Source organism: Vulpes lagopus, chromosome 17, assembly GCF_018345385.1.
Source record: "Vulpes lagopus strain Blue_001 chromosome 17, ASM1834538v1, whole genome shotgun sequence".
NCBI classification, from domain to species: Eukaryota; Metazoa; Chordata; class Mammalia; order Carnivora; family Canidae; genus Vulpes; species Vulpes lagopus.
In genome coordinates, this window is record NC_054840.1 from 16085118 (window position 1) to 16112245 (window position 27128).

Consider the following 27128-nt stretch of genomic DNA (forward strand, 5'->3'; position numbering starts at 1 on the left):
TAGCTATTATGGTTAATCCTCCAACAATTCCTGCTTTGAAGATGAGGGACTGGAGGGTAAAGGAAGGTTATCCTTTTGTTAGACAGAAGACCTAGGATTCAAGTCCATCCTCCTGGTGCCAGATCTTTCTGTCCTTCCACCTGATAAGTGAGGTGTCCGGGCAAGGAACAGTGGGTGCCATGTTGGAGATATGATGTGAGACTTATGAATTATGGATCTACTTCTTTCCAGAGATGGGTGTGGTGTGTTTTCAGAAAAGCAGAAAATATACACACCAAGGCCCAGTCATGACTGCAAATATTAACAAAACAAGTATCTTCTCTCTTTGACATCACTGCTTAGTCTTCCTTTTGGAACAGATGCCAGTCCTAACATTTCAAGTAACCAGATTCAACTGATTAATAAAACAGTTTTTCTCTTAAAATTCAACAACTGGAATTATTTTCCTTTCGGTTGCCCACATGTGTAGCGTGTGTGTGTGTGTGTGTGTGTGTGTGTGTATGTGGGTGTGGTTTCAAAGTTCTTTGGTTTTCTAGAGAATTACACTTGTAGGGCAATGATGTCCTCCAACCTCAAAAGCCCAAATATGTCCCAGGGTGAGGAACAGGGACGTGTACAGGAAAAGGGAGAGGCAGACTTCAGACTACACTGTAGGCTGGCCTTATGGCACGTGGAGCTACGTCCACTCCTAAAATGGCTCCAGGAACTACCCTGGTAAAACATGGTAAAACCACTTGCGAAAAACAAACAGGCAACTGAAGAACAGTGGCTCATCACTGTGAGACAACAAGCCTATTCAAGACCAAGAGGAGAGTAAAAATGTGCTTAGAAATTCACCATTGTCTAGCCACAGGCAGTTAGTTTTCGTCCTCGCCTGTCCCTGAATTCCCTACTGCCACCCCCTGTGCCCAGGCAGACAAGACTCACTATGGCTTCTGAGGTTACCATGTGAGCCACGATCTCAGAACACAGACCACTGAGCACGGTCAGACCCTAAGCACCGATGCTCAGCCCTTCCCACCTTGGCCCCTGTTCTGCTGCAATTCCCCAGGCTTGATAAGAACAAAGAGGGGTGTTTGGTAAAAGAAATAAAAAGCATACTGTTCTGCTTGAGTAGATACTGTCCCTTTCCAAATCTGGTATGTCCCCATGTCCTTTCCACGGGTTCTTCAGGATGGGGTCATATTGTCCCCTATACACAATACCATTCCTAAGGCCCCTCCTCTGGCCCTGCCTTCAACTTCTCTGGCCCAGTTCACCTTGCCAGAAGCATCAAGGTGTCTCGGGTCCCTGAAGCAGGGGCCACCCAGTCTTTCACACGCTAACCTGCACATTTGTAAATGGGAGATTGGGAGTATCTTGCGCATTTCTAACACCTAGTGTGACACACTGTATTTTTGTGGGGGTAGCTGTGGGGCCACTGGGCCTCTCAGGAGCACACTTTGGGAAATAACACCCTAAACTTAAACCCAGCTGGTACTCAGGACACTGCAAACAGATGTTTCCTTCTGACTCCTGCAGAGATGATGAAACCCATGTAGCCGGAAAGGGCCTGTCTGATGAAAAGGAAGGAGTTCCTTAAACTTCCCAAAGGAGGAAGACGTGTAAAGAAGTTTGGTCCAGAAAAATCACAGGACCTGGCCGATGTGAATGGCATACCGGTCTATGGGAATAAAGGCAGACGTGAGCTTGGGGACAGAAATAACCTGGCCTGAATGGGATTCAGCTGTGGGATGAGGAGAACGAAAACTGTTTCCCCCAAATTTCCCATCTTCCATCTTTTCCCTGGATTGACCTTCCCCCTCCTCCCAGTTCCACTTGTTTCAGGGAGCAGAACCCTTTATTATTGGATGTGCTTTTACAATGCTAACCTTCTCAGTACTCAGTTCGCTTCTGATCCTGGAAGATACCTCTCCTGGCATCCTCCTTTCTGCGCTGCTCAACTGCTGCTGGTCAGTGCTTCGCACACTTTAGGGTGCATGTGAATCACCACTGAGGAAAAACCTCCTAATAACTGGGGCCACATTATTCCATAAGCTGATCCCCCATGGCCCATAAAGAAACTCAGGATGCCAGGAGGTTGCTGGAACACCAGTATGCCAAGTGGAGAATTGCAGAGGCTGGGCACGCGTACCAAGTGACCCTCTCTCTGTCACAAATTTCTTTACACTGGTAGTTCTCAAACTTGATTATGCATGAACATCATCTGAAGGGCTTGTAAAGACACAGACTGTTTTTTCTCATTCAGAAGGTCTGGGGTGCAGCTGAGAAAATGCATTTTTTTCACAAGTTCCCAGATGCCGCCGATGCTGTTGGTGCAGATACTTTGAGAAGCCCGGCTTTAAGCAGTTGAACAGATCAAGTAGCTAGATGGAACCCAGAGTCGGCTCTTCCCTAACTGAGCACACAGCTGTTCCATGTGGATGGCCACACTCTGGATCCAGGTGGATTTCATCTGTAGCTGCCCGGCCTTGCCAGGATGCCTGTTTTGAAGCAATTAATGAAGCCCTCGCTTCAGTGCAATCTATTGCCTAGTGATATCAGCCTCATCCCCATTAGCAGCATCCACCAGGGAATGCATCTGGGATTCTGGAGCTCCCTGTGGAAAAGCACTCTTCCTTTAGGAAAACAGAAGCCACTCTTATTTCTCTCCTCAGCTCGTAAGGAAGACAGCTTTACTCTAACATTTACGGGCAGCATTCCATTGTGGAGGAGTCTGAGGCTTTTAAACATTGGGAACCAGAAGTATAGAACTTATTTGTTCATTAGGCAAATTGCATTTTCTTAAAAACAAACAAAAAAGAAAACCCAAGTATACTGATATCAGTTATTTTTCTATTGAAACAACCATGGGTTTGCCACAAGGTCAAAATATGAAATCATTCTATAAGAAAATAAATTGTGCACTTTTGGATGTCAAATGCTTAAAAGTACTGTGCAGGTTTTTTTTTTCTCAAATGTTTGCATCTTATTTTACCCCTGGGAAGACCTTTTCAATTCTTAGTGGAAACAGAAGTTAAATAACCTAGTATCTTTCCATTGTATTACTAAATGGATACTCTCTGGACGTTTTCTTTCCCTTTTGTATTTCTGATATTTTCCATATCAGACACTTAAACTAATCAGTCCAGAAAGATTTCCTGAAAAGCTGTTGAAATCTCTCATCTTTGCATCCTTGCACCGATCTGTCTAAAGAAATCCTCTGGACTAGATGTCAGGCTGAGCTGTTGGGCAGTGTTGAGGCCAGGGGTGGGCTTGCTCAGCATCAGTACTCATGAGAGAGCTGGCTTTGGAGACCTAAAGTCCAGGATGGGCACCTGAGGGGAAGATACTGTAGGGCCCAGGGTCTTCTGATACCTATTTCAGAGACCTGCCTGACATTAAAAGTGTGGGGTATGCCAGTCCAGAGGGTATAGATTTTTGTTTAAAATTAGTTAACCCTAAGGACGTTTTGCCTATTGACTGCATTCCTTCTCTTCATGCTATGGGGAGGCAATATGAACAGAAGTAGGTGGGCACAGGTGCTGTTGTGCAGTGTCCCTAACATCCCTGACTACTCTTAATTGTTAAGGACCAGAACAAAGGTATCTAACACCTAGGGCTGAAGTTTAGTAGCCAATTACTGGCTGAATGGGAACTCTGGTGAAGGTAACAGGAGCCCCAGGTGCAATCCACAGAGACTGCGTAGTGGAAGCATTTCACATTAAGCCCTAAGGGGATACAGTTGGAAACTAAAGTTTTCCTCCCCTATGAGTGGTATATCCAAAACAGGAACTGCTGGGAACATCTTGTTTTTGTTTTTAAAGATTTTATTCATTTATTTGAGACAGTGTGCGTGTGAGGGGCAAAGGGAGAAGGAAAGAAATAGACTCCCTGCTGAGCAGGGACCAACATGGGGCTCGATCCCAGGACCCTGGGATGATGACCTGAGCAGAAGGCAGACACTTAACTGACGGAGCCACCCAGGCGCCCCTGCTGGAAGCATCTTGAGCTTTTTCTGGTTCTCATGTGATTGGCTACAGAGACTACTTTTTAACACAGGGCAGTGTTGTCTGGGAACTCTAACAGGTGACATTTTAGAAGTCTTTAAAACCAGCACTGTCATTCAGTATCACAGTGAGAACACAACGGATCAAAAGACCTATTGCATGGTTATGAAACAGTGCAACCTCCGTCAACTTCCAGGAAGCTGATGTCCTCAATTTCCCACGTCAGGGTGGACTTAGGATCTGGGCGAACCAGACACAGGCATGACCAGGAAGGAGGCAGGGACTTTAGGGCATTTGGTGTCAAGAAGACCCAAGTTAACATCTTGACTCTGATGCTTACTAGTGCAAATTACAGAAACGCTTTAAGCCTCAGTTTCTTTTTCTGAAAAGAAAAGGGGGGGGGGTGGATACTAATACCTATCTTATAAGTTGTTTTAAGGATTAAATGAAATACTGTATAGAAAGGGCCTGGCACAGTGCCTGGCCCAGACAGAAACTTATTCAATGGTAGCTGTTGTTAACATTAAAGGGAGGGGTGGGATAAGCTTGTGAAAAGAGTACAGAAAAGGGTAAAAGAGCCAGAAATGTCCAGAACAGGCAAATCTATGAAGAAAGAAAGTAGATTAATGGTTGTGGGGGAAGGGGGTAACTAGGCGTAACTGCTAATGAGCACAGGGCTTCCTTCTGGGGGTGATGACAATGTTCTGGGATTAGCAGGGGTTTGCATAAACTTAAGGATATACTAAAAACCATCAAAATGTACAGTATGGAATGGCGAATTTTATGGTATGTGAATTACATCTCATATGTAAGAATTCTCTCTCTCTCAAAAAAAAAAAAAATACCCCCACCCCCACCCCATAGGTAACTCACGTACTGTTTCTCTAGAAAATCCAGCTAACCTGCACAGCGCATCCCTGACCAGGCTGGCCAATGGAGGTGTGCTACCAGGGTGACAGGATGGAAAGGACTCTGAACCAGGAGCCAAGAGGCTTTAATATTTTTATATTTATAGCATCTGAGACCAACCAGGCCAATTCCTCCCTTGAAAGAAAAGGAGACGGTGGCCCAGAAAGCTGCACCGATCGTCCCCAGGTGGCCGAGGTGAGGCTAGGCTCCAGGGTTCAGGAGCTCGACAGGGTTCTTCAAGCGTATCCAGCCCTTCCAGGCAGGAAGACGTGAGGGTTAATGGAGGTCGACGGCTGCTTTTCCTCCTAATTGTGTGGGGAGGGCAGAGCTCTTGTCTGGAATGGCAGCTGGCATTCTGTCTTCCTGTTTATTGCAGTTTATCTCGAGCAGTCATTTCCATTCACCTTTTAAAAAAAACATGAGGCGCAGCTGTGGCTTCACTTTAAATATTGTTCCTTCCAGCCTTTTAATTTTTTTCACGGGCTCCTCCCCAATCTTTCACCATAATTGGATGCACGACACCAGAGACAGCACCTCGGAGAAACAAAGCGGGCGAGCCGGCCTCTCCCTCCTCTGGCCACACGCGGCCCGTCCGCAGCTCCCGCTTCTGCAAGCAGCAGCCTCGGGACGCAGCAGCGTCCTGGGCTGGCTCTGCCCCGGGACCAAGTGGCGGCCGGCCTTTCGCGGCATTCTGGGTCAAACTGTCTTCTTTTCCTTTCTTGGCCTCCCCTCAACGTATGGTGGCTCTTGCCTGGGTCCTTGGCCTCCCCTCAATGTACGGTGGCTCTTGCCTGGGTCCTGCGCCGGCCAAGGCTGCATGCACGTCTCCCAGGTGCACGCTGGATCCGAACATCCTTCCGGGCAGCATCGATCCCTTGGCAGCTTATTTGTGTGCCTCCCCGCTGGGGCTGCAAGCTCCTGGAGGCAAAGCCCAAGCCCCCTTCTGTGGCTCTGGCCCCACACGCCATGCCAGGGACATGAAGGGGCTCTTAGGGGTGACAGCTGAGGAATCGGGACAGAGATCCCGGGCTGCATGGGGATCCCCGGGTGGCAACCCGGGTCCTGAGGACAGTCGGCTGTGTGGGGCTTTATTAGAAGGTCAGAGGCTGCTCAGGGCGAGGCAGGACGATTATGGCCCAACATACACACCTGAGATCCTGCCACAGGGCAGCCTTTCCACCCCATACACTAAGAGCTGCTTTCTGTTGAGGACCATTTTTCGACTACTCCTGAATAAACCAGAGGTCCTTAATGAAACATCTTTTTCACCATCAGGGCCTCCCCCAAGGAATAGGAACAGATGTGTACTCTTTTCCTTCCTTTGCCAAGGTGGAATCTAATTTTAGACATGGGAAGGTGACCTTTTCCCCCTGAAGGCTGTTTGCCTGACTTTAAAACAACCTTGCAAAATAATCCCTACACACATGTGGTATTTATTAGTGTGACTGGCAGAGGAAACTGTATTGTACCTAGGTGGGAGTATACCAATTTTCCAACTGTTTTTGACAACTGACCTCAAAGTGACAGGAGGTGAAAGAAGAAATTATTAAAACTTTCATATTTAGAAACATTTTGTTTTAAAAATGTCCACTTGTGTATAGGTTTTATACATACAAAATATACATTTACAGTATATCTATATATGTATAATTTATGAATAAAATAGGTGTATAGGTTTTATACATACAAAATATATATTTACAGCATATTTATATATGTATAATTTTTGAATAAAATAGGTGTATGGGCTCAGAAACATTATGCTGATGGAGCCAAGGCCAAAAAGCCTGCAGACCACTGCTTTACGGCATCTAATTTAATTTTTTACCCAGTCAACCAAACAGCAAAAACATTAGAGAGAAAAATGTAGAAAAGGAAGATATGAATTAGGAAAAGTGATTTTTCTATACTAGGTAACTGTTCTCCTATTCTTGGTATTTTAAAGAAAGCATATGTTGCTCTGCTTCACTAGAAGTTCTTGATGAAATGACCAATAGTGTTTTTTTTTTTTTTTAACATAATGAAGCCTTCAGAGTACCCAATATGTACCTTAGTTTGCAAGCACTACTTTAGTTAAAAAGCTGAAATGACAAGAGACTGGTTCCCATGTTTAGGGGCCTGAAAAATACAGACTGATCTCTGTGCGTCCTACATACCTAGTAGTTTCATCTAGTGGTCTTTTGTACTAACCTATTAGATACTGTTTCTCCTGAAATCACAGGTGGCATTTTCCTGCCTTAGTTCGATAAAGAATTACACAATGCAACTCTGTTTTGTTGCTGGTGATGTTTTAAAGCCACTTGAGCCTCACATGTTTGCCATTTTAGTCAGTGCTGTATCAGGTTGCCTGCAAATCATCGCTTGCTCATTCCAGGCATGTGGGCTCTCTCAGTTTCCAAGGAGGGAAAAAAACTACAGTGGTCATTACTCTGTTGTTACTGCAGTGGCCATGGTATGTCTTTCATTTTTCCTAAGTGCAAACTGACCTACACTTTTCTACATGAGAAACGGGTTGACAGGGCTTGGCAAGTGACCCACTATGATTGCTGAGCGTCCTCTGCCACTTTTGCACACCTGCTTCTCGCAGGAGGGGATAACTGAGAGGTGTCAGAGTTTTAGTATTCTGCACACTTACTACCTTGGGCACTCGTTCTCTTCTTGGGGAGCGCTAGGGAAGAAAAATGCATAGGGCAACATGGCAGGTCATTTAAACCTCTTTTAAAGTCTGGGGTTCTGAAGAAAAGAGCATAAGCTACTGTCAACTGCTCTAAGAAATAAAGTACATACTTAAAACATCCCCACACTCACACACAATTTAGTATTTAATATATAAAATGCCATACTTCATGTTTTTATACTTAAGAAACTATCATGATAGAACTTTCTAGATCTTACTCTGGGGGAAAAAAGTTCATGACCTAGTTGATCAAACTGAAAATTGAGCAGCAAGTTTTGCTGTTCAAAGAGGCAGTATTTAGCCATATTTGCCTCTGAAGGTAAAGAGGTCTTATTCTCCAGGTCCATGACGGAAGGACCCTTATTCTTCACACTGTACTGTGTTGTGACCTACCCTTGACTTGTGGACAATAAGGGGGAAGGACATACTGTGTTAAGTTTAGCCTTCTGTGGACAGACAAGCATATACTTGTAGCTTAATTTCATGACCTCACCCATATAACTAAAGCTATTTTTACTTGGGCCTGTTATTACCGACAATTACCAGATAAAACATTCCAAAAATATATTTACTGTCTTTCTAAAGAAAAGGCTAGCAAAGTATTAGCAGATAATTATCAATTTTTCAAAATCCCACTCACCCTCCTCTTAGTAAAACTATATTTTTCATTGTTAAAGAAGTCAAACTTAGAAGACTGGTTACCAAAAAATGCATGTAACTAGCCATTGTTCAAATAACAGTGGTGCTATTTCTCTTTTGTGGCCTTTTAGACTTCTGTTGCCCTAAAATTCCATTTTATTGGGAACCCATTTTCCACCTTGTCTTTCTTGACAGGGTTTTTTCCTACTTTAAACAGTTTCTAAATAAAATTCTGTATTTCAAAAAAAAAAAAAAAAGACTGGTTAAACATTCTAGTAATAATTTACTGCAGGTAAATTAGCAATATATGTCAAAAAATTTTTTGAATTATTCTTTTACATAAAAAGACTGCCTAGCAACTAAATGCACGATAGAATTGTTTCAACTTCAGAATAACAACATATGTATTCAAGTTACTGTTATAATATATTAATGAGTACAAGCCAAGAAAAGCAGAAAGAAGAACCCTTCTAACTTAATGTCTCTACTTCTGTGCATTTAGTTTTCCTGAATATGTTATGGCAATGGCTACTGAGTGTGGAATTTGGCCACTCTTCAAGGGTGATCTTTCTCCCAGTTAGAAAAATGGTCCAATTGTTTACAAACAAAAGAGCTCTCCCCCACCCCTTACCTTTTTATAATTCCCCTCCATATCCAATGGGGATTCTTGACTGATGATGTCATCCATTCCATCACTGTCCAAATTCATCCTTTAACTCTTTAGAATTTCACTTAAGAAATAACCTCCCATGAATTCTGATAGGCTGATGTGCCAATCGCCCAGTACCCTAGTTACTTGCTCATGCTGCCATGGAGAGCCAGCTAAGAGCCTGTGCCTCGTTATGCATGTCCTTGCCCCTACTCTGTCCCAGAGACACCGCCCTGCCCGGCCTCCCTGCTCTGTCCTCAGCTCTGGCACAGGGGCAGCTGCTGTTTCTGAGGCTCACTCTGCCTCGACACTCAGCTTGTTGAATGTCCAGCCTTCCCACCGTCTGCTGTCCCCTTCCCCTGAGTGATCTTGCCTGGATTTCTCTCCACAGCACCTTTCTTCCTCCCAATCAAGGGAGGGCTGATTCGACACCCCCACGCCCCCCCACTCCCCAGTTCAGGGCTGAGTGTGGACTGGAGCCCTGCGAGGAAACCAGCAACCTTATTCTGAACCACGGTAGTGTGAGGGATAAAAATAGATGCAAAACCCCAGCCTCCCAGACTTCAGTAGTGACTTAAAAGCCGGGTATCCCATGACAAAATGAAAACAGTATAATTTAAAGACTAACCTGTAAGATGACAGATGTTTGCTCCCCTCCCCCCTTTTCCTATAACCAACCATTTCTTAAAATCAGATATGAAAATCACATCTTCTGGTAGTAGCCCCAGCAAAAGGACATTTATTTCCATCTTAGAGAAGGACCCCTCTGCCTCAAGATCAGTGCTTTGTTCTATCCATATAGGCAAGAGAAAAAGATCCATCAACTTTTCTTTAAAATCCAGTCAGTGGGGAAAAAAAACTCCAGCCAGTGGCGGGCTTTTTCACAAAAGAGAATGTTCCTTTTTGCTGCTCTCTTTACCCTTTTCCCATGGCTTTTTTTTTTTTTTTTTACTGTCTTTACATACAGGGAAGGAGAAGGCCCACAGCTGGAGGATGTTTTGCCGCAAGAAGCACACAAACAGAAGTGCACACACAAGCACATACTCGTCATTATCAAATTACTACTACCATAAACTAAAAATATTCCCACTATTTATTTTAAAAAGTTACTGTTTGCAGGAGAAAGGGGCCAAAGGAGAATTCAAAGGCCAAGCCACCGTTTAACAAACCATCTTATACTCTGACATGCTTGGACAAAGAGCAGCAAATGTCCTCCTCATCTTCCGATTTGAATTCCTGGCCAACCTCAATGCTGTTACGATAAGAGTTCTCAAGTAAAAGTGCCATTCAAGATAGCCTTGACACGCTCACATTCAGCATTTCTCCCCAGAAATTAAAAAAAAAAAAACCCACACATTTCAATTTGTGGAAGACTTGTGGCATAAATGTGTCTTAATGTAGTTGACTATAGCCCTACGTTTGTAAAGCAAATACTATCCTGTGCAGTCCCGGACTCAAATCCCAATCTTGCCTTTAGCCCACCCTCATCTCCTTAGCTCAGCTCCTGAGAGAATGGCTTGCATGTCTGCCAGACAGTATGATGACAAGTTGTCCCTCATAAGCCACACTTGCATTTGGGCAGGGCTTAGGAGATCTCCCCCTTATCTTACTCTCCTCCAGACCCCAGGGCCTTCACTCTAGACAAGGGTCCTACTGTGTGCATGCAGAATATCTTCCAGGTCTGGAAGGCAATGCTGACCACCCAGCGTTGCCCCAGCAGGGGTGTTCCCAACATTGAAGAATTCTCCAAAGCTGAGGCTTTGGGTAAAAATGCTCTCTACTTTCAAGGACCCTGGATATATTAAATCCTGACAAAGGAGGTTCATTAAAGTGAAGAAAGCACTTATGCACCTTATTATGACATATGTTAACATAGTAACAGTAGCTACCCTTTGTGGAGGGGTCCCTATTTGGCAGGCACTTTACATGTGCCTCTTACATATGTGTTTAGTCCTCACAGAAACCCCCTGGAGTAGATATTATCAACTGCATTTTATAGCCGAGTGAGAGCACGGTGAGGTTAAGTAACTTGCCCACGGTGTGGCAGCTTGCCAATGGTCAGGCCAGAATTGAAACCTGGGGCCTCCCCTTCTGGGGCTCACATTCTCAATGGGTGTGCTGGCCCACCTCCTGCTGGTTGCCTCAGTAAGAATCAACGGCACACAATCAAATAATCAAGCATAGCTTTTAAAAATTAGGGCTTAATACAGAGAGAATTTTGGCAGCACACAGAGTATCACGTACTAAAATGTTTCATAAATCACACATCTGGAACACCCAGCATGGATCACCGCTATCCCCTGATGATTAGGCTTCAAGGAATGAAATAAAAGCTCCTTCCCTGATGGTCATGACCTAACACACTGTATAGTGAATTTTCCTTTCTCGTTTACCATGGTGTTTTAATCACTGCTACGGCTTCTTTCCAACAGCTGTTTCAAGCTTTTTTTTTTTTTTTCCTAAGGGGGCAGGGATTTTGGTTTATCTATCTTGTTTTCCCCAGAGAATCCAGACAACGCCTTATACACGTTAAGTGGACAGCGAACGGCTGCTGAATACATACACGAAGGGAGGAGAAATGTATGTTACTTAAAATGTTTCCTCTAAATGCTCCACCGTAGGAAACATTGGTAGCTCATATTAGTACTTTTTGACTGAAATATTCTGTGGAAACCACCTACGTTCAAAAGGTAAAAAATGGGTCTAGCTGGGTGGAAGGGATGGAGGCTACCACAGGTTTCAGGAATTTCAATCTTTTTTTTTTTTTTTTTAGGAATTTCAATCTTTTGCCTAGATTAGCATCCTAGTCCACTTAGCTCTTTATAATCAAGAGTTAACATGGATGAAATCATAAAAAATCTAGAGATTTACAAGACTGTGTAAAACACATAAAACTATATAAGTCTAATGACTACATCTTTTTACTTTAAATTTAGCTGGGTGGAGATACACACACACACACACACACACACACTTGGACAAAGAGCAGCAACTGTCCATACACAAACTATCTATCTATCTATCTATCTATCTATCTATCTATCTATCTATCTACCTATTTTCTATTTATCTCTATATATGTATGTTATTTTTTTATGTATGTTAAATGACTGAACTCTATTAACTATATATATTCAAATTAATATATACATACTAGTAATATATCGACTGCATACATACATATACATACATATACTATTAATATATCATCTTTTGGAGAAGGGCACCTCAAGATCTAAGATAGAAATTTCCCAGCCAAACAACAGCAACAAGGATTAGTACTAAGAAAGTACTAGAGACCATTCCCTTCCTCTAACCCCTTTGCCATTTATTGTCGTAAGTGGTTCTCTACTAAGTACTACAGAGAGGCAACTGATAGAACATCTCCCCCAAAACATGGGTGCAAGAGCTTGTAGGGTGGTCCCCAATGGAGAATTTCACCTTGTACCTGCACCTAAAAGAGTATTCAGCACATAGACAGGTTCATAACTTAGACCTTTTCCAGAAGGAGTTGTACTACTGCTATCTGAATGGCATGGGCCATCCTGAGATATCTACTATTTTCCTACCATGGGGACCGATCTTTGGTGTTTTCGAGAGTTTTGCTACTCAAAGTGTGTCCTTCGGAGCGCAGTATTTGTATCACCTGGGAGCTTACTGGAAATGCAAACTCTCAGGTCTCAACCCAGACTTACTGAATCAGCAATTTCATTTTTAAAAGAGTCAAGGAATTTTGAATGCACCTTAAATTTCAGAAGCACAGCTTTAGACCTTGATGAAAATTCACTATAAGCTATTATCCTTCTATTTCAGACCATACTGCCAGACATGGTGGCAAGACACTGACTTTAGATGCTTGGGATCAACACTGTAATTAATTTTAGTTCCAAGAGGTCTGAATGAGTAGAGGAAAGGAACAAACCAAAGACCACCTTGGAAGACCTGAGCATAATGTTCGGATGGTTTTGCAGTAGCTATTCAAACACAAAGGGGTAGCAACCCCTCGTGTCCTTCCTACAGATAATTTCCCCTAGTTCTTTCCTCTACTGCTGAGCTCTCTAAAATGAACTGTGCTGACATAACATGGGCTCAGATGCTAACACCTTCCTTTGGAAAATGTACACACAGCCACTCACAGTGCCTGAGCTTGAGATGGCCTCTTCTTACCCTCTGCCCTGAAATTTAAGGACTAGAATGGAGAGCTTCAGTTTCCTGTCAAGCCATAATCTGAATTGCAAGAGGCACTGGTCACGTGAGCTAATGCTTTTAAATGATCATTATCGGCCAGTGGTGGAAATGATCGACTCTGAAAACATTAACTGCATTACTGGGAAAAATCACTTATGCATTGTCAAAAGGTTTTCCTATTCATAGATGGAAACTCTAGTTCATTCTGATTAACCCATCAGCATCCCACTGCCTTGCCTTCAGCCTTAACATCCAAACTCCATGTGCTATACAAACCAAAGCCTACCTATAATCTCTTTTCAAAAAATTTTTTTTTCTTCTGTGCAAAGTTTATCTAAAATTGCTTTTTTACTACGATAGCTAGGTAACCTATGAAAACATGTAGGTAATTTATTTATCTATCTATCTATGAGAGAGAGAGAGAGCACACATGCACAGGGGGAAGGGGCAGAGGGAGAGAATCTCCAGCAGACTTCTGCTCAGCCCAGAGCCCAAGGTGGGGCTTGATCTTATGACCCTGAGATCAAGACCTGAGCTGAAATCAAGAGTCAGATGCTTAACGGATTGAGCCACCAATGGGGTGCCCCACAGGCAATTTTAATTTTTTTATTATTTAATTATTTACTTATTTTTAAAGATTTTATTTATTTATTTGAGTGAGAAAGAGAGAGCACATGAGTAGGGTGAGGGGCAGAGGGAGAAGCAGATTTCTGCTGAGCAGCGAGCAGGAATGTAGGGCTTGATCCCAGGACTCCAGGACCAGGACCTGACACTGAAATCAAAAGTCAGATGTTTGAGCCACCAGGCACCTGCCCACAGGCAATTTTTAAATAGACTTTTTTGGTGCAGACTAAAACAATTAAAATAATGGCACTGGGAGTATGGGGTGGAGGAGGTGAAAAAGTTGGCAGTGGACAGGCTATCAGATGTTTACTCATATCAAAAATACTGAGCACCACAGGCATCTCTCTGTCAGTTGGATCTCTCTGTCCAACTGAAAACCTGAGTATAAGAAACTCAACTGCAGTCACTTTGATGGCCGCAGCACAGCTTCCAAGTGGGATCAGTATTAATACCCTCATTACATTTCTCTGTGTTCTTAGCATTCTTGGCCCATTAATGGCTCTCTTATATTGATTGTCACGGGCCTTTCTGATGTTTCCTTCTGAATTCAAGTAGTTTGTCAAAGGACTCACTATTTCAGGAAGTTTGGTAGTTTCTGATGCATCTGTATACTGCACTTTGGGGAATAGTAAGTACATCAAGATTTCAAATTTTCCCTTGGTATAGAAGATATAAATAAATAATAGGATATGGCTTAATTGGGCTATGGCTCTATTAATGTTGAGCTTCTGCATGTGAAATTGTGATTAGTCACCCAAGATTGTGTGTGTGTGTATGTACGTGTGTCTGTATGTGAATGTGGGGTCTCTACTATCTAAAAACCATCCATGCACTGGTATTTACCAGGAAGATGTTCCTATTTCCTTCCCATCCCTCACTGCACCCCTTTCCAAGAGTAAATACTAGATGTTCATCTTGAAATGTGTTGCATACTTATTTCTTAAAATTGTTTGATGTCTGAATCATGATGTTTGAAGCCCCAAGTGCTACTTTAAATAGGAATGATGTGTTGTACTAAATTTCTATTTCAGATCAGGCCCGTAATGAAACCCCGTTGAAATGATTTTTTTCATCTGTGCACTTATCACTGTGTTCCTTTTGTGGTAAAACATATAAATTAGATTTTCAGATATATTGGCTAAAAACAAGTGCAGATGAATTTACATACCCAGAATTATTTTCTTAATTAAATTAAGGTGATAATATTACCTCCTCCCCCCAAAAATGCAACTATACATCAACTAGGCAAAATAACGAAGACAAAGTATTCTTCAACACTATGAACTCTGGAAAAATTTTTTTCAGTAAAAAAAAAAATCTATAGACTAAGAACATTGTTTTGTTGAACTTATATTTAAAAGCCCGCATCAAATAGTGCACTAAAATGCTTTCAAATTCCCTTCTCTGTTAGGTCAATATATTTTTCTTCCTGGGTATGGATGAAACTGGGTGGCTTAAACTGGGTGGAATCTTAAATGAACTCAAATTTGATATCTTGTTTTCTCATTCACAGGAAGAACGGATTGGGAAATGAGCCCTCACTTGGCCTGATGTCAGTAGGGATAGAATATATTTCCTTTCCTTTGTTAACTATTAAATAACCCAGTAGAATCTTGGCATGTTTACTGCTTTTTCCAGCAAGAATTTAAGAAATATCTTGATGTACCACTTAAACTGATATACTCCCTACTTTTGTTGTTTAAGATCAATACAGGGCATCTTTTACCCTATGTGCTGGGTATGACACTTCAATTGGACTGAAACGTTTCGCCCAAGAAAAATTTCACGTTTCAGAAGGCAGTAGAACTACTGCTCTATATGGTAAAAAGATGTATTGAAACTTTGCAAAACTGATATATTAAGAAAGGCAGCTTGGGGATGAGCACTTGTCTCAACTGCCCAGAGGTATATTGAAAAAGTGCTTGGGGACAGACCGTGAGGTTCATTCTCCCTGGGAAAATTCTCTGGGTTAAGGAGAAATAGGTACAGAGGTATGTTCTTAACGGATTATCTCCGGGAAGGCTGGGATGTCTGTCTCATTTATTTCATTCTTTGCACTACATCCCCCTTTTTGGCACACGGGATGTTTGAAATGCTGGTAACTGTCCAAGAGGTTCACGAGCCAGACACAAGGAGCACTGCGGTCAGCTTCACCAACTCCCTGTTGCAGTGCATAGATCTGAGCTTCTCTCTAGTGTTAGGATGGGCAATCCTGATCCTGGGGACTCAGATGCAGAAAATGCAATTCAATCCAACAAACATTTATTGAACACATAGTCCATGTATACACTAGGGACCTAGAACCAGATCCTTCTTTTCAAGAAGCTTGTTGTCTAATGGGGTAGACAGACTTAGATTATCACTAGCTGTAAATGGGTTCTATTAGAAAGAAAAACAAAGTCCACTGAGGAGAAATTTTTTTTTTCACTGAGGAGAAATTTTGAGTGGGGGAAGCAAGGGGAAGGTTCCCCAAAGGAGGCGGCACGTGAGCCTCGCAAGCTGCATCAACGTGCAATAGGTAGAAGCAGGTGGTGTGTGGGTGGGAGACATTCTAGGCTGAGGCACCACAGCAAAACAAAGAACTGATGGCCATATGGGGGCAGGAGTGTAGGGTTTAGAGGGAGGAGTGTTTCTGTCCAGGGTTCGGATGATAGTCAGCTCCTGAATCCACACAATGGGGTCTGGAATACATCCTAACAAAAATGGGAGAACATTAAGGATTTCTACTGTGCTTCCTCAAGACCAGGTGTGTGTTTGAAGAAGTGGCTCTTTATGTTCCCAAGGGAGGAAAGAGATGAGAGTCATTCACATACCATTTCCCTTTTTTTTCTTTCAAGTCTTCATTCCCACAGTAGCTAAGAATGTGAGGGTGTGATCTATATCTAAGGTCATAGAGGAATTTAAGCGATGGAAAGAAAGGGATGAAAGCATGTCATTGTTTTTATAAACACACTAACCCCAAAAAACCAACTGCAGGGAAAGAGGAGAAAATATTTAGGAGCTTTTAAGCAACACGGACCCCTTGACCTAAACTTGTGCTTTCAAGTTAACAGCATTTCAAAGCCTGCTCTCAGAGACCATTTAGAAGAATTTGGCCTCTTGCAGGCTGCCAGGCCTATGAAGCTGTGGGCAAGGTTCTTTCCTAAAGAGATTGGCTTCCTCCCAAGACTGGAAAATGGAGGTCGATCGCTCTATCTTTTAACACGGCTACAACTGAAAATGACAACACATGCCTCAGTAACCTCTTGGCTAATGTAAATCCTGCGAGGGAGAAGTACACGGAGACGATGACACCGTGAGAACCTTTCAAAACGAAACCACCATAAACAATCCTGTCTGAGAATCTCCCCCTGTGCACCCCTCCTTGGGTTAACCTGTGCAAAGCACAGTGCGTCCACGCACTTCGGACAAAAGTTTCCAAGCTCTTGGTAGCAGTGAGACTCTCTTCTTCAAAACAATCACCTATTTGGAAAAGCAGCACATCGATTATACAACCACACATTCGCAGCAAATGATCAGGGCATGAAGTGATACATGGTTTTCCTGGGGCAGCTTTACAATCTTCACTGAGGCCCTGATGAGCATTAGAAGAAGGTGACTCTTAATTCACATAACTGACTTATTCATGCAGAAAGGTGGCCTCTGGCAGGAGCGGTGCCAGATGTCAACTAGGGAAAATCCCATTTCATAGATGAGAAAACTAACAATAAACAAAGGGATATTCTGACCCACAGACAATGAAAACAGTGCAGGCTAATGGTGGATGTGTGTGGGGTGTGAGGTGGGGGGGTGGTGGTTAGAATAAGGCTGAAAGATATCCCAGTGGCTATCAAAATATAAGAAACCACGATGGCCACAGTATGTTTATAATGCCTTTTTTTTCTTATTTTATTTTATTATTTTTAAAAGATTTAACTTATTTATTCATGAGAGATGCAGAGAGAGAAAGGCAGAGACACAGGCAGAGGGAGAAGTAGGCTCCATGCAGGGAGCCCAATGTGGGACTCGATCCCGGATCCCAGGATCACGCCCTGAGCCGGAAGCAGACACCCAATCACTGAGCCACTCGGGCGTCCCTTATTAGTCAATTTTACACAGAGTAGGCATATCCATCCGTATGACTTGAGGGTTTGTTCTAAGCACTGGGAAAGCAGGTGAATACGAATACGAACACCCCTGCCCTCATGGAGCTTACATAAAGTGAGGGAGACAGTGACTGGAAAATATGTAAAATATGTATCTGATAGGTGGTGATGAATGCCAGGTGTAAAAGTAACTTAGACAAGTGCGACAGAAACACTGGGATAGAACTGAGGAGGTGGAAATTGACAGGGTTAGGTCCAGAGAAGGCCCGACCAAGAAGGTGGCGTTTCGGCAACGACCTGAAGGAAATGAGAGTTACTAACAGGAAAAATACAGGATGCCAAGTTGAATTTGAATTTCAGATAAACAGAGGGTGATATTTAGTGTAAGCATGTTCCAAACACTGCAGATTATTTGCTAAATCTGGCAGCCTTACATGGGAGTACCTGGGGGAAGCATAGAGCAGCAGAGGGACAGCAAGTTCAAGGTCAGTCTGGCAGAGCAAGAGGGGAGTGAAAGGTAAGGGAAATGTGGAAAGTCCCAAAGGAAGCAGGGGCGGGTTGATCCAAGGCCCTCAGGGCCAGGAACCTGGAAGGATGTGGGCTTTTACTCTGAGGAGGAGAATTTTGAGATGAGTGACATGCTTTGACTGAGGTTTTAATAGGTCATTCTGGATACTACATTGAAAATTAGACTACAGTGGGGGGCGGGGGAAGGGTAAGAGCAGGACCAGTTAGGAGGCTGTTAATGCTCTGATGATGATGATGATGATTGTAATAATAACATACACCTAGACATATGCACCAAAATGTGCATTTAATTTTGGGGGAATGGGCCCTGGAGCTCCATTCATGGACTCTCCATTAAGAAAACTTGGTATACATTTATGAGAAGAAAGGAATCAGTCCTAGAAGTAAATCCTACTTACTCACTAAAAATGCCACCCTACGTAATTTGCTCTAATCATTGCATTTTCATCCTTAAAAACAAACAAATCAATAAGCTTTCATCTGAAAAAGGGCAAGGTTTCTGAAAAACATCATACTGTCGATATTACCAGTGACTATGACAACATCAAGCCAAGGACATGGAGAAACTGCCCTTTCTGAATCCAATCACGTGTGGTGCCAGGTGAGTTCTAAAACTAAGGTTTCTAAGTAGATTGAGATTTGGATTCACGGTTAATGTTTCTGTCTTTTACTGATTTATGGATAAAGGGAGGGTGTTTCAAAAGAATAGATAAATGAAGGTAGTTGTATTCCAAAACCCCAGGGAGATACAGAATCTACTGACTCTTATTATCTGCCTAATACACTTAATTTTATTGTGCAAATAAGCAAATATTTCAGAGCTATTAAACACACAATGGCAGTGTTATATGTTGTAGTTCATGCAAAAGAAAATCAATCTGTCCTTTTCAGAAGCAGTCGGCTAACAAAATCCCTTCTCCTCAGATGAAACTGCTGGTATCTGACCAATTTTTGACCTATAAAACCAGTGATTTCGGAATCAACGTAATGAAAAGGTATAGAGGATAATCTCACAGTAGTCTGCCTTTCAAAAATTAAATTATATAGCTTCTCTGAAAAGAGAGAAGAAAAATTATTTTAATTATTATAGTAACTGAGTCACCTGGAGCCATGCCATAACTAGGCGAGGCTCTCCACAGAGGTGTGACATTCTCCATCCTCAACCTCTGAATTGTGGGTAAGTGAAGTTTTGGCTTTTCCTTGGCATCTTCCCTTTCTCAGGGGAAGAATTCCTGGGAAGCGCAAATCTCAATATTTAGGATCTCTGGACCTACATGTACTGTGAAATGAAAATCCAATAAAATGAGCCTGTAATGACAAAATTCCAGTCATGGCAGAGACAAAAGTGCGTAAGTATATTTCCTAGGTGCACTGGACTTAGCTGAGAAACCGCTGTCCTGAGCCTTGTGAAATGTAGGATTCTGTCCCCATGCGTTTACCTCTGGGAAACCTGACCTCATGAGAAACACCTGCTTGTCTCAGGTAACCCAGCCCACAGGAGGAAGAGGCGTTGTTAAATTACAGAATTGGTCCCTTAGAGCTTCTGAACTCGGTCAGCTGGGTAATACCCGAATGGTAACCACCCTGGACTTGGATTAGCCATGCCGGCCGCTGCAAAGAGCAATTACTCCGAGAACATTCTCGTCTGCTTACAACGAGGACCCTTTCAATGTTGCCTGGACAGTCCAAGGCGCAGGAAGGAGTTATTCCCACTCTAGTTCTGGTCTTCTGAAATCGTCTGCTTAATTTAAAACTCCACACAGCAGATTAGCACAAAGATGAATATGGAACACTAAAAAATTTTCCATGTGGAGTTTTTTTTTGTTTTTGTTTTTTTTTTTTAAATGCATGTCAGCACCTTCATTCTTACGGACTCACGGCTGAAAGCAACATGCTAGTAAAAACAAGTTGGGGGAAGACATGCAAGTGCAACTTCGCACATCAAGTGCCTGCTGGCCGGATTTTCCAAACGGTTTCTCAGGTCATCAGTGACTACTTCTTAGGTACATAATTTCCTTAAAGATCATCCTATGCCCTGGATGTCAAACAACTCCCATCCTACGCAGTGAGCAAAACAAAAAGACCAAAAACAACAAAAAAAAAAACAATAAAAAAACAACAACAAAACGCATTTTGCAATGGCACCCGGGTGACTCCTGGCCAGGCTTCTCCCTCGGTGAGGCTCCCCCCCACCCCCCCAGATTCAATCACAGTTTACAGCAGTCCCCCTTGCTGGCACAGACACAGGGAGCGTGCAAAAAGCACGGATCACCTCCGCGGATCTCACAATACGCTTTAGAGGCCAAGGAAGCAGCGCTTTCTGCCCCATTACTCCCCAGAAAACCTCATTAGGATTCAGGGACGGTGGGCGAGGAAGGCCGGGCGCAGGGGGCGGCGGGCTCCCCCTTGGAGCCCCGGCGGGAGGCAACCTGCTGCGCTGGGGAGGGGAGGAGGCCTCCGGGCCGAGGATGCCGGCCTCGCCCGGGGCTCCGGGGCTCACCTGGTACGAGCAGTTGTCCTGGTGGACCATCTCCGTGCATCCTAGGGCCCACACCCCGGCGCAGCACGGCGAGGCGAGGCCGCGGGGGCGGGGCGGCGGCGAGCAGGCCCGGGGGGCGCAGGCCCGGGGGGCGCAGGGGCTTCCCCGCGGCGGGGCACGGGCGCGGCTCGGCCGAGCAACCTGCGCGGGCCCGCGAGCCGCTCTGCGCGGGGCCGGCGCTCGCCAACGTGGAGCCGCGCCGCGCCGGGGGAGGGGGCGCGCTCATCGCGGGCACAATCAGCCAATTATATTATAGGCACAAAGAGAAGGCTCGGGCTGGGGCTGCTGTGACCTTCTGGTGCTGTACGGAGGCGGGGAGCTGGTGCGGAGACATTCCAGTCCTCGCGCAGGGAGGAAGGCCGGCGAGGGACACGGAGCCTCACGGGCGCGCGGGATGCTGCGGCCGCACGCTCGGGCCCGGGGCAGCAGCATCCCTGCAGCCGGGCCGGGGCTGCCTCGGGACACAGCCCCCCCTCCCCCCCCCCCAGTGCTGGCCCCCAAGGGGCGTGTTTGCATGTTGAGTTTCTGCAGTGTTTGGCAACTTTGTAACTCACAGGAGGGTTATTTTGTGATTCTTTGGATCCCATCCCCCCCCCCCCCCCCCAACCTCTTGCTGCTTTTTGGCTTTGAGCTGCCTTTCAAGCCACCCACAGACCGAATGAAATAATCAGTCCTAAATTCTGCTTAGGGAGGGAGCTCCTTAAGGTAGGACAGTCAGTATCATTCGTTCATTTCATGAAAATGTGACTAAACTGCAAGTTTTTTTTTTTGCTTTTTGTTTTTTTTTAAGGTAAGGGTCTCTCTCCATCTAATCCAATGTCAGGACTTGAATATATAGACACCCCCATAAAGGACATACGATCCCAGAGACAGATCATTCTACCTAAGAGTCTGTAATGGAAAGAATTCTGGACTGGGAGACAGTTGCTCAAAGGAAATACATGTTTTGGGCGGGGGTGGGGGGGGGTGGGGGGTGGCAGGGGGCGGACAATGTCTGAAATGCTCCGCAGAGTCATTCTGGGATTTTAGGATATATAGGAAGAAACAAGCTCTGTAAATTCTTGAAGCTAATTTAGTGACAGGAAATTAAGAATATAAACACACAGAAATAAAATTTGCTTATCTATATTATTCAGTTGCCATAGACAATTTGTTTTGTTGTTTTTTAATAAAATGGCCCTGATCACATAAATGGTACTCAGTGAAAACCTGGCTGAATTTAAACCACCAAATTAAAAAAAGCCAACAGAGATGTTATTCTTAATTCATTTTTACCTATCTATATACTTCCTCAAAAACTCTTACTATTAACCACACAGTCTTCAGTATGCTAGTGACAGAAAAACAAATACTTTATGCCTGAGGAATGAAATCAAGATGTTTGACAAGTTTTTGCATCAAGCCCAATCTTAAGGAATGGTGGGAATTTGTGATAGGAATATACGGTGAAACACTTAATAGTTTTGTAACAACACCTCTGTTGCTTGGAAGGAGAAAAACCAATTTTTTAAAAATAAATATTCTTAATTTTCAATATTTGAGATCCAAACAGGAGAAAAGTTTGCTACTTGAGTTCAACTCCAGGGACACGCTCACATGCATGGCTTCAGTCTCCTAGTCAGGGGAGTGAAAAAGGTGGAAAGGAAGGCCCAACTGATGATCTCACAGGTTGCTATTTCAGCACTGGGTTCGTGGGGTCGCAACGAAATGTGCTCTGGAGATGTACCCTGCAGAAGCTCACAGCCTTTCTCTGTGGAATACAGGAGAAAGATAGGTCCTGTGACTGCAGGATTCTTTAAGCCTGTTCATTGGCAGGTGGCACAATGAAAGCTTGTTGAATGAAGCAGAAGCCTGAGCTAGATCCTGAGTCTTCTTAAATGTAGGATGAAGGAAAGGGGATGGAAACTTTTCAGGGAAAGGAAACAATATTCAGTACATCCTTATCCCAAACTCCCATCCTTCTCTATTGAGTAATCCAACCACACAGGACAGAGAGACTTCTGGGTGGGGTAGGGGCTTGCTATACAACCATCGAGATAAAGATTCCGGAATCCTAAATATGTGTAAGGAAAAGTAGGTCATAGTAAAAGTTCCTTTTGCAAGCAAATAGATGAAATGAAAATCCTATACCTAATATAGAAGGCCTACCCCAACTTTCCAAGATAGAACAGCTTTAATTTCAAAGGCTGTCAAAACTACTCCAGTTACTACTTTGACAATCTATGACCTAAAGACTCAGGAACATGCTTTCAAGCTGTACAAGGCCCAAAAAGCTGCTCCCTGGACTGTTCTCTTCTGAAAACGAAAGGCTCTGGGATAGATTACATAAGCTCCTAAAAACATTTATCATGTGTTGTTAAAAAAAAAAAAAAAGCCTAAACATGATCCCACACTTCACAGTTGCTGTTCCATAAATAGTGGAAGTGACTCAGAGGTGGCTCTGGGGAGAACAGATTTCTGACAATTGTATCCCAAATCCTGTCAAAAAACCCTCTCAAGCGGTATACACAAGATTAAAAAAAGTCATATATCAAGCAAGCTTCTCTTTATAGTCATTCATTGGAAAGGACTTTGTGTTACAATTTAAATTATGATTTGCTAGTACAAAAAACTTTAAACAGAAACCAGCTGTTCCAAAAACATTTTAGCTATAATAACTTACCAAACTACAGTAACACTTGTTATTTTTGGACCAAAAAATATTGGCCAACTCTTTAAGTATGGTCCATGTAGCATAGAGATTCTTTTTTCTTCTTAGGTCTACACAACTTTCCTTCCCATAAAAAGTACTGGGATTCAGATTTAGATGGGACCTTAAGAGATACACTGCTGTTTTTCAGATATGGAAAATGAGGCCTAGGAAAGCTGTGACATGCTCAAGAACATAAATCCTCCTTGTCCTTAAGCAACAACAACAAGGCATCAAAGTAAGAAAAAAAAAAAAAAACCCTCCAGATTTTCTAGGTTCATTTCCTGTGAATGTGTTCTTACTAAACAATGCTAAATGAAGGCCTACTAGATTTAGAGAAATAAACCTTTTTGACTGAGCCAATGTAGGTTGGCCTCAAAATTAAAATCTACCATAAAGTAAGAGGTCTAATTATGGCTCTACCAAAATCTGAATCAAAGGTATGCTTAAAAGGAAGAAAAATTAGAGTATTTCTTGATTAAGCTATTTTTCTGCCCCTAAGCAAACTCTGGTGTCTGTAAATCCAGGAAAGTACTTTTTTCAACGGTGGCAGTTAACAGCAATAGAATGAAGGAGATTTTTGGGGTAACAAATGTAGCGATAAAAAGTCACATCTACAGGTAATGTGAACATATAGTTTCAAAGTGAATTATTGGGATTAGGGGCCAAATTGGAGGGGGCATGGGGAACTTTCTGGCACAAGCTGTGTGATTTGATAAGGGCTTGGCTTACACAGGTGGGTACATTTGCCAAAACTCATTGAACAATACATTTAAATTTTGTACATTTCACCGTATGCAAAATTTCCCTGAAAAGAATAAAAAAGGTCTGGTTAGCAAATTTTGAACTGTAGTTAATGATACGCAGGCATTTGAAATGCATCAAATAAATGAGATGAATTGATGGATAGACAGAGGAGATGGTTTGATGGAAAGCTGGGACAAAGCAAGTTTAGTACAACTTTACCTGTAGAGTCTGGATGGGGCATAAATGATTATTCACCTGAGAACTATGCAGTCTGAAAATGTTTGTAATGAAATTTTAGGAAAAAAACCCAAAGTTATGGGGGGGGGTGGGGAAGATGAGCAAGGAAGCCATTGTCTTAAGCATTGTCTTAAACTTTTAAGCTTTTCCTTAGGAATTTTGGGAAAGCAGGTGGACATTTTATATGGCTTTCAGCTGTGCTTCTTTCAGGACGATGGAAAAAAGGGAATTATAAGAAAAATAATTTCTGGCCACATCGGGGATACTAGGTCCTTGAAGGACCCACCCAAAGAACACAATCAGCATCACCAAGACAACAAACCTTAGAAAATGGCTCTTTAGTGTACGAACTACTTTCCACAACACCTCCCTGAAGTCTTACAACCTGGTAGTTGAAACAGATTTCCATTATGTGGCATGTGAAAAAGTGTTTCTGTCCTGAAGGAGACTGGTAAGAGAAATAAGGGAGTACACACATGATTGTACTATGTAACGATGAATGGTTTATGCCTTCAAAGAGATCTTGTTGTCTGCTCACTAGGAATTCAGGGGAGGAAGAGAATTCTTAGTTAGGGTAAGCCAGGAGGCTGCAATAATCTTGTTCATTTGGTTGTTCACTTCTTGAATACCTATCTTTTCTATTTCTAGATTAACGTTAAGTTTCCTTAGAACTTGGATCTTGCTTGGTTTATTCAGTATTAATATTCCCGGCATTTGAAATAGTACCTGGCATATAATGGGCATTCAATCAATATTTTTTAAATGAATGGATAAATGACCATGACCTTCAGAAAGTCACCTCATTGATCTCCGGCCTCAGTTTCCTCTTCTAGCAATTGAGGATGTTAATTCCTTGTTGATTGGATTGCTGACAGGATGAAATGAGAATAACATGTAGAACAGTTCTTAGGTGCTCAGGAGAGGAACAGAAATGGATTTTTCCCCTTCTCCTAATAAAAGCAAAGCAACAGGTCAAGAACAAAGAGAGGCCTGAACGATGGAGGTGATAGTGGGAATAGTCTGAGGTGGGGAGTGAACAAGACAAGGAGTCATGAGGCTTTGAGACCAAGACTGGAGGAAGACTGGAGCTGTGCAAAGGAACAGGGAAGTCAGAAGGGGGACCTTATTCTGGGGCGGGGGTGGCGGTTGGGCTGCAGTAATGAGTTATTTTCTTTTTCCCCATAAGGTTCTGAGTTGAAGGTATAGGGGGCAACTGGGGATGCAGAGAGAAGTCAGGCCAACAGATAGAATTTTTTTTTTTTCAGGGAAAGGATAATTGAGCTGTAGAAAATTAGATGAAGGGAGAGACTGTAGAGACAGAGCTAGTAAGAAACAAAGACATCCCTGTGGTAAACATGATAATGACTTGCCAGAGTATGTATGTCCTGACCCCCACCCAGGAAAGGGGAATTAAGGTGGCCAATCTGCTGACCTTGAGATGGGAGATTATCCTGGTTCTCTAGATGGGTCCAATGTCATCACAAGGGTCCTTAAAGTAAAAGGAGGAGGCCGAAGAGGAAGGAATAGAGAGAGGGTAGTGTGAGAAAGGCTCCGCTCAGTGTTGTTGGCTTTGAGGACAAAGGAAGAGCTCAGAGTGTGGGAGGCCTCTAGAAAGGGAAAGGCCTCTAGAAGGCACACAGCCCTGCTGACATGTTGATATTAGTCCCATAAGACTCCTTATGGACTTCTGACCTCCAGAACTATAAGATAATTATTTGTATTGATTTAAGTCACTAAGTTAGGGTAAATTTTTATAGCACCAACAGGAAATACTAATCTTGGGTGAAAGCCCATATATACAGAACAAGAGAAAGCAAAACAAGTATAGTTAACAGTGAGATGAAAATGAAAACCAGTGTAGTGAGGGGCTAATGGGGGTGGGTTGCTGGCAGAGCTTGATTGCTTCAAATATTTTTCTGTAGGGAAGCAGATAAGACTAGTAGGTTGGAAGGTAAACACAACCAAGAGCCATTAGTTCTATTAGGAAGTCATCGGTTACTCTTGAGAGAATAATCTCAGTAGTAGTGTGTTAGGGTAGAAGCCAGGTCATAATTGGTTAAGAAGTTGAAGGACTGAGTAGAAAGCAGTTTGTAAGGAAGTCTGTTGATGAATTAGAGCATTAGGGTGGTAGATTGAGTGTATAATGGAATCAGAGTGACTGGTTGTGGCTGCTTTTTAAGACAGAGGAGAACCAAACATCTATGTGTTCAGCGGGGAAGGAGCTAGTGAGAAGGGAGAAACAGAAGGCAATGGGTGAAAAATAATCAAAAGGGCCAAGTCCTGGAGTTAGACCAGGAGCACATGGTGGGTTTTCATTCAGCTATGGACCTAAAGATAGGATGAGCAAAGTTATGAAGCAGTGTTGTGGAAGGAGGAGGTCATGGTGGAGATGGAGAAAGATGCAGGAGCACCGGTGGGGAGTATCTTTGGGCCATTAAGAGGGCAGTAGGTAGTTAAGACCTGAAAGGCAAAGAGAACTTGAGTGGGATCAGAGTCTGGACAATACAATACCACGGAAAGGTTTTTCAAGAGATTTTGTAGGGAGTTTGCTGTATTACTTGAGAAGATTCAGTTAACTGTAGAAGAATAAGGAAAACAAATGGTACGGTTGAAACTTATAGGAGGTGT

General features: G+C 43.1%; 1 protein-coding gene across 6 annotated transcripts in view; it reads right to left on the reverse strand.

Moving 5' to 3' along the window:
• The window catches only part of LOC121477339 (schwannomin-interacting protein 1), a 121134-nt gene that overhangs the window by 31738 nt on the left and 62268 nt on the right, over nt 1-27128 (reverse strand). Inside the window, exon 1 of one of the 6 annotated variants that reach the window (XM_041731552.1) lies at nt 20789-20982. The exons of 4 other annotated variants lie outside the window; for them this stretch is intronic. In XM_041731552.1, coding sequence (XP_041587486.1) covers nt 20789-20818 — 30 coding nt within the window. In that variant the 5' untranslated portion in view covers nt 20819-20982. Of the gene's footprint in view, nt 1-8845; nt 9272-20788; nt 20983-27128 lie in introns of those variants that run through there. One more of the 6 variants, XM_041731551.1, reaches the window with a different exon arrangement.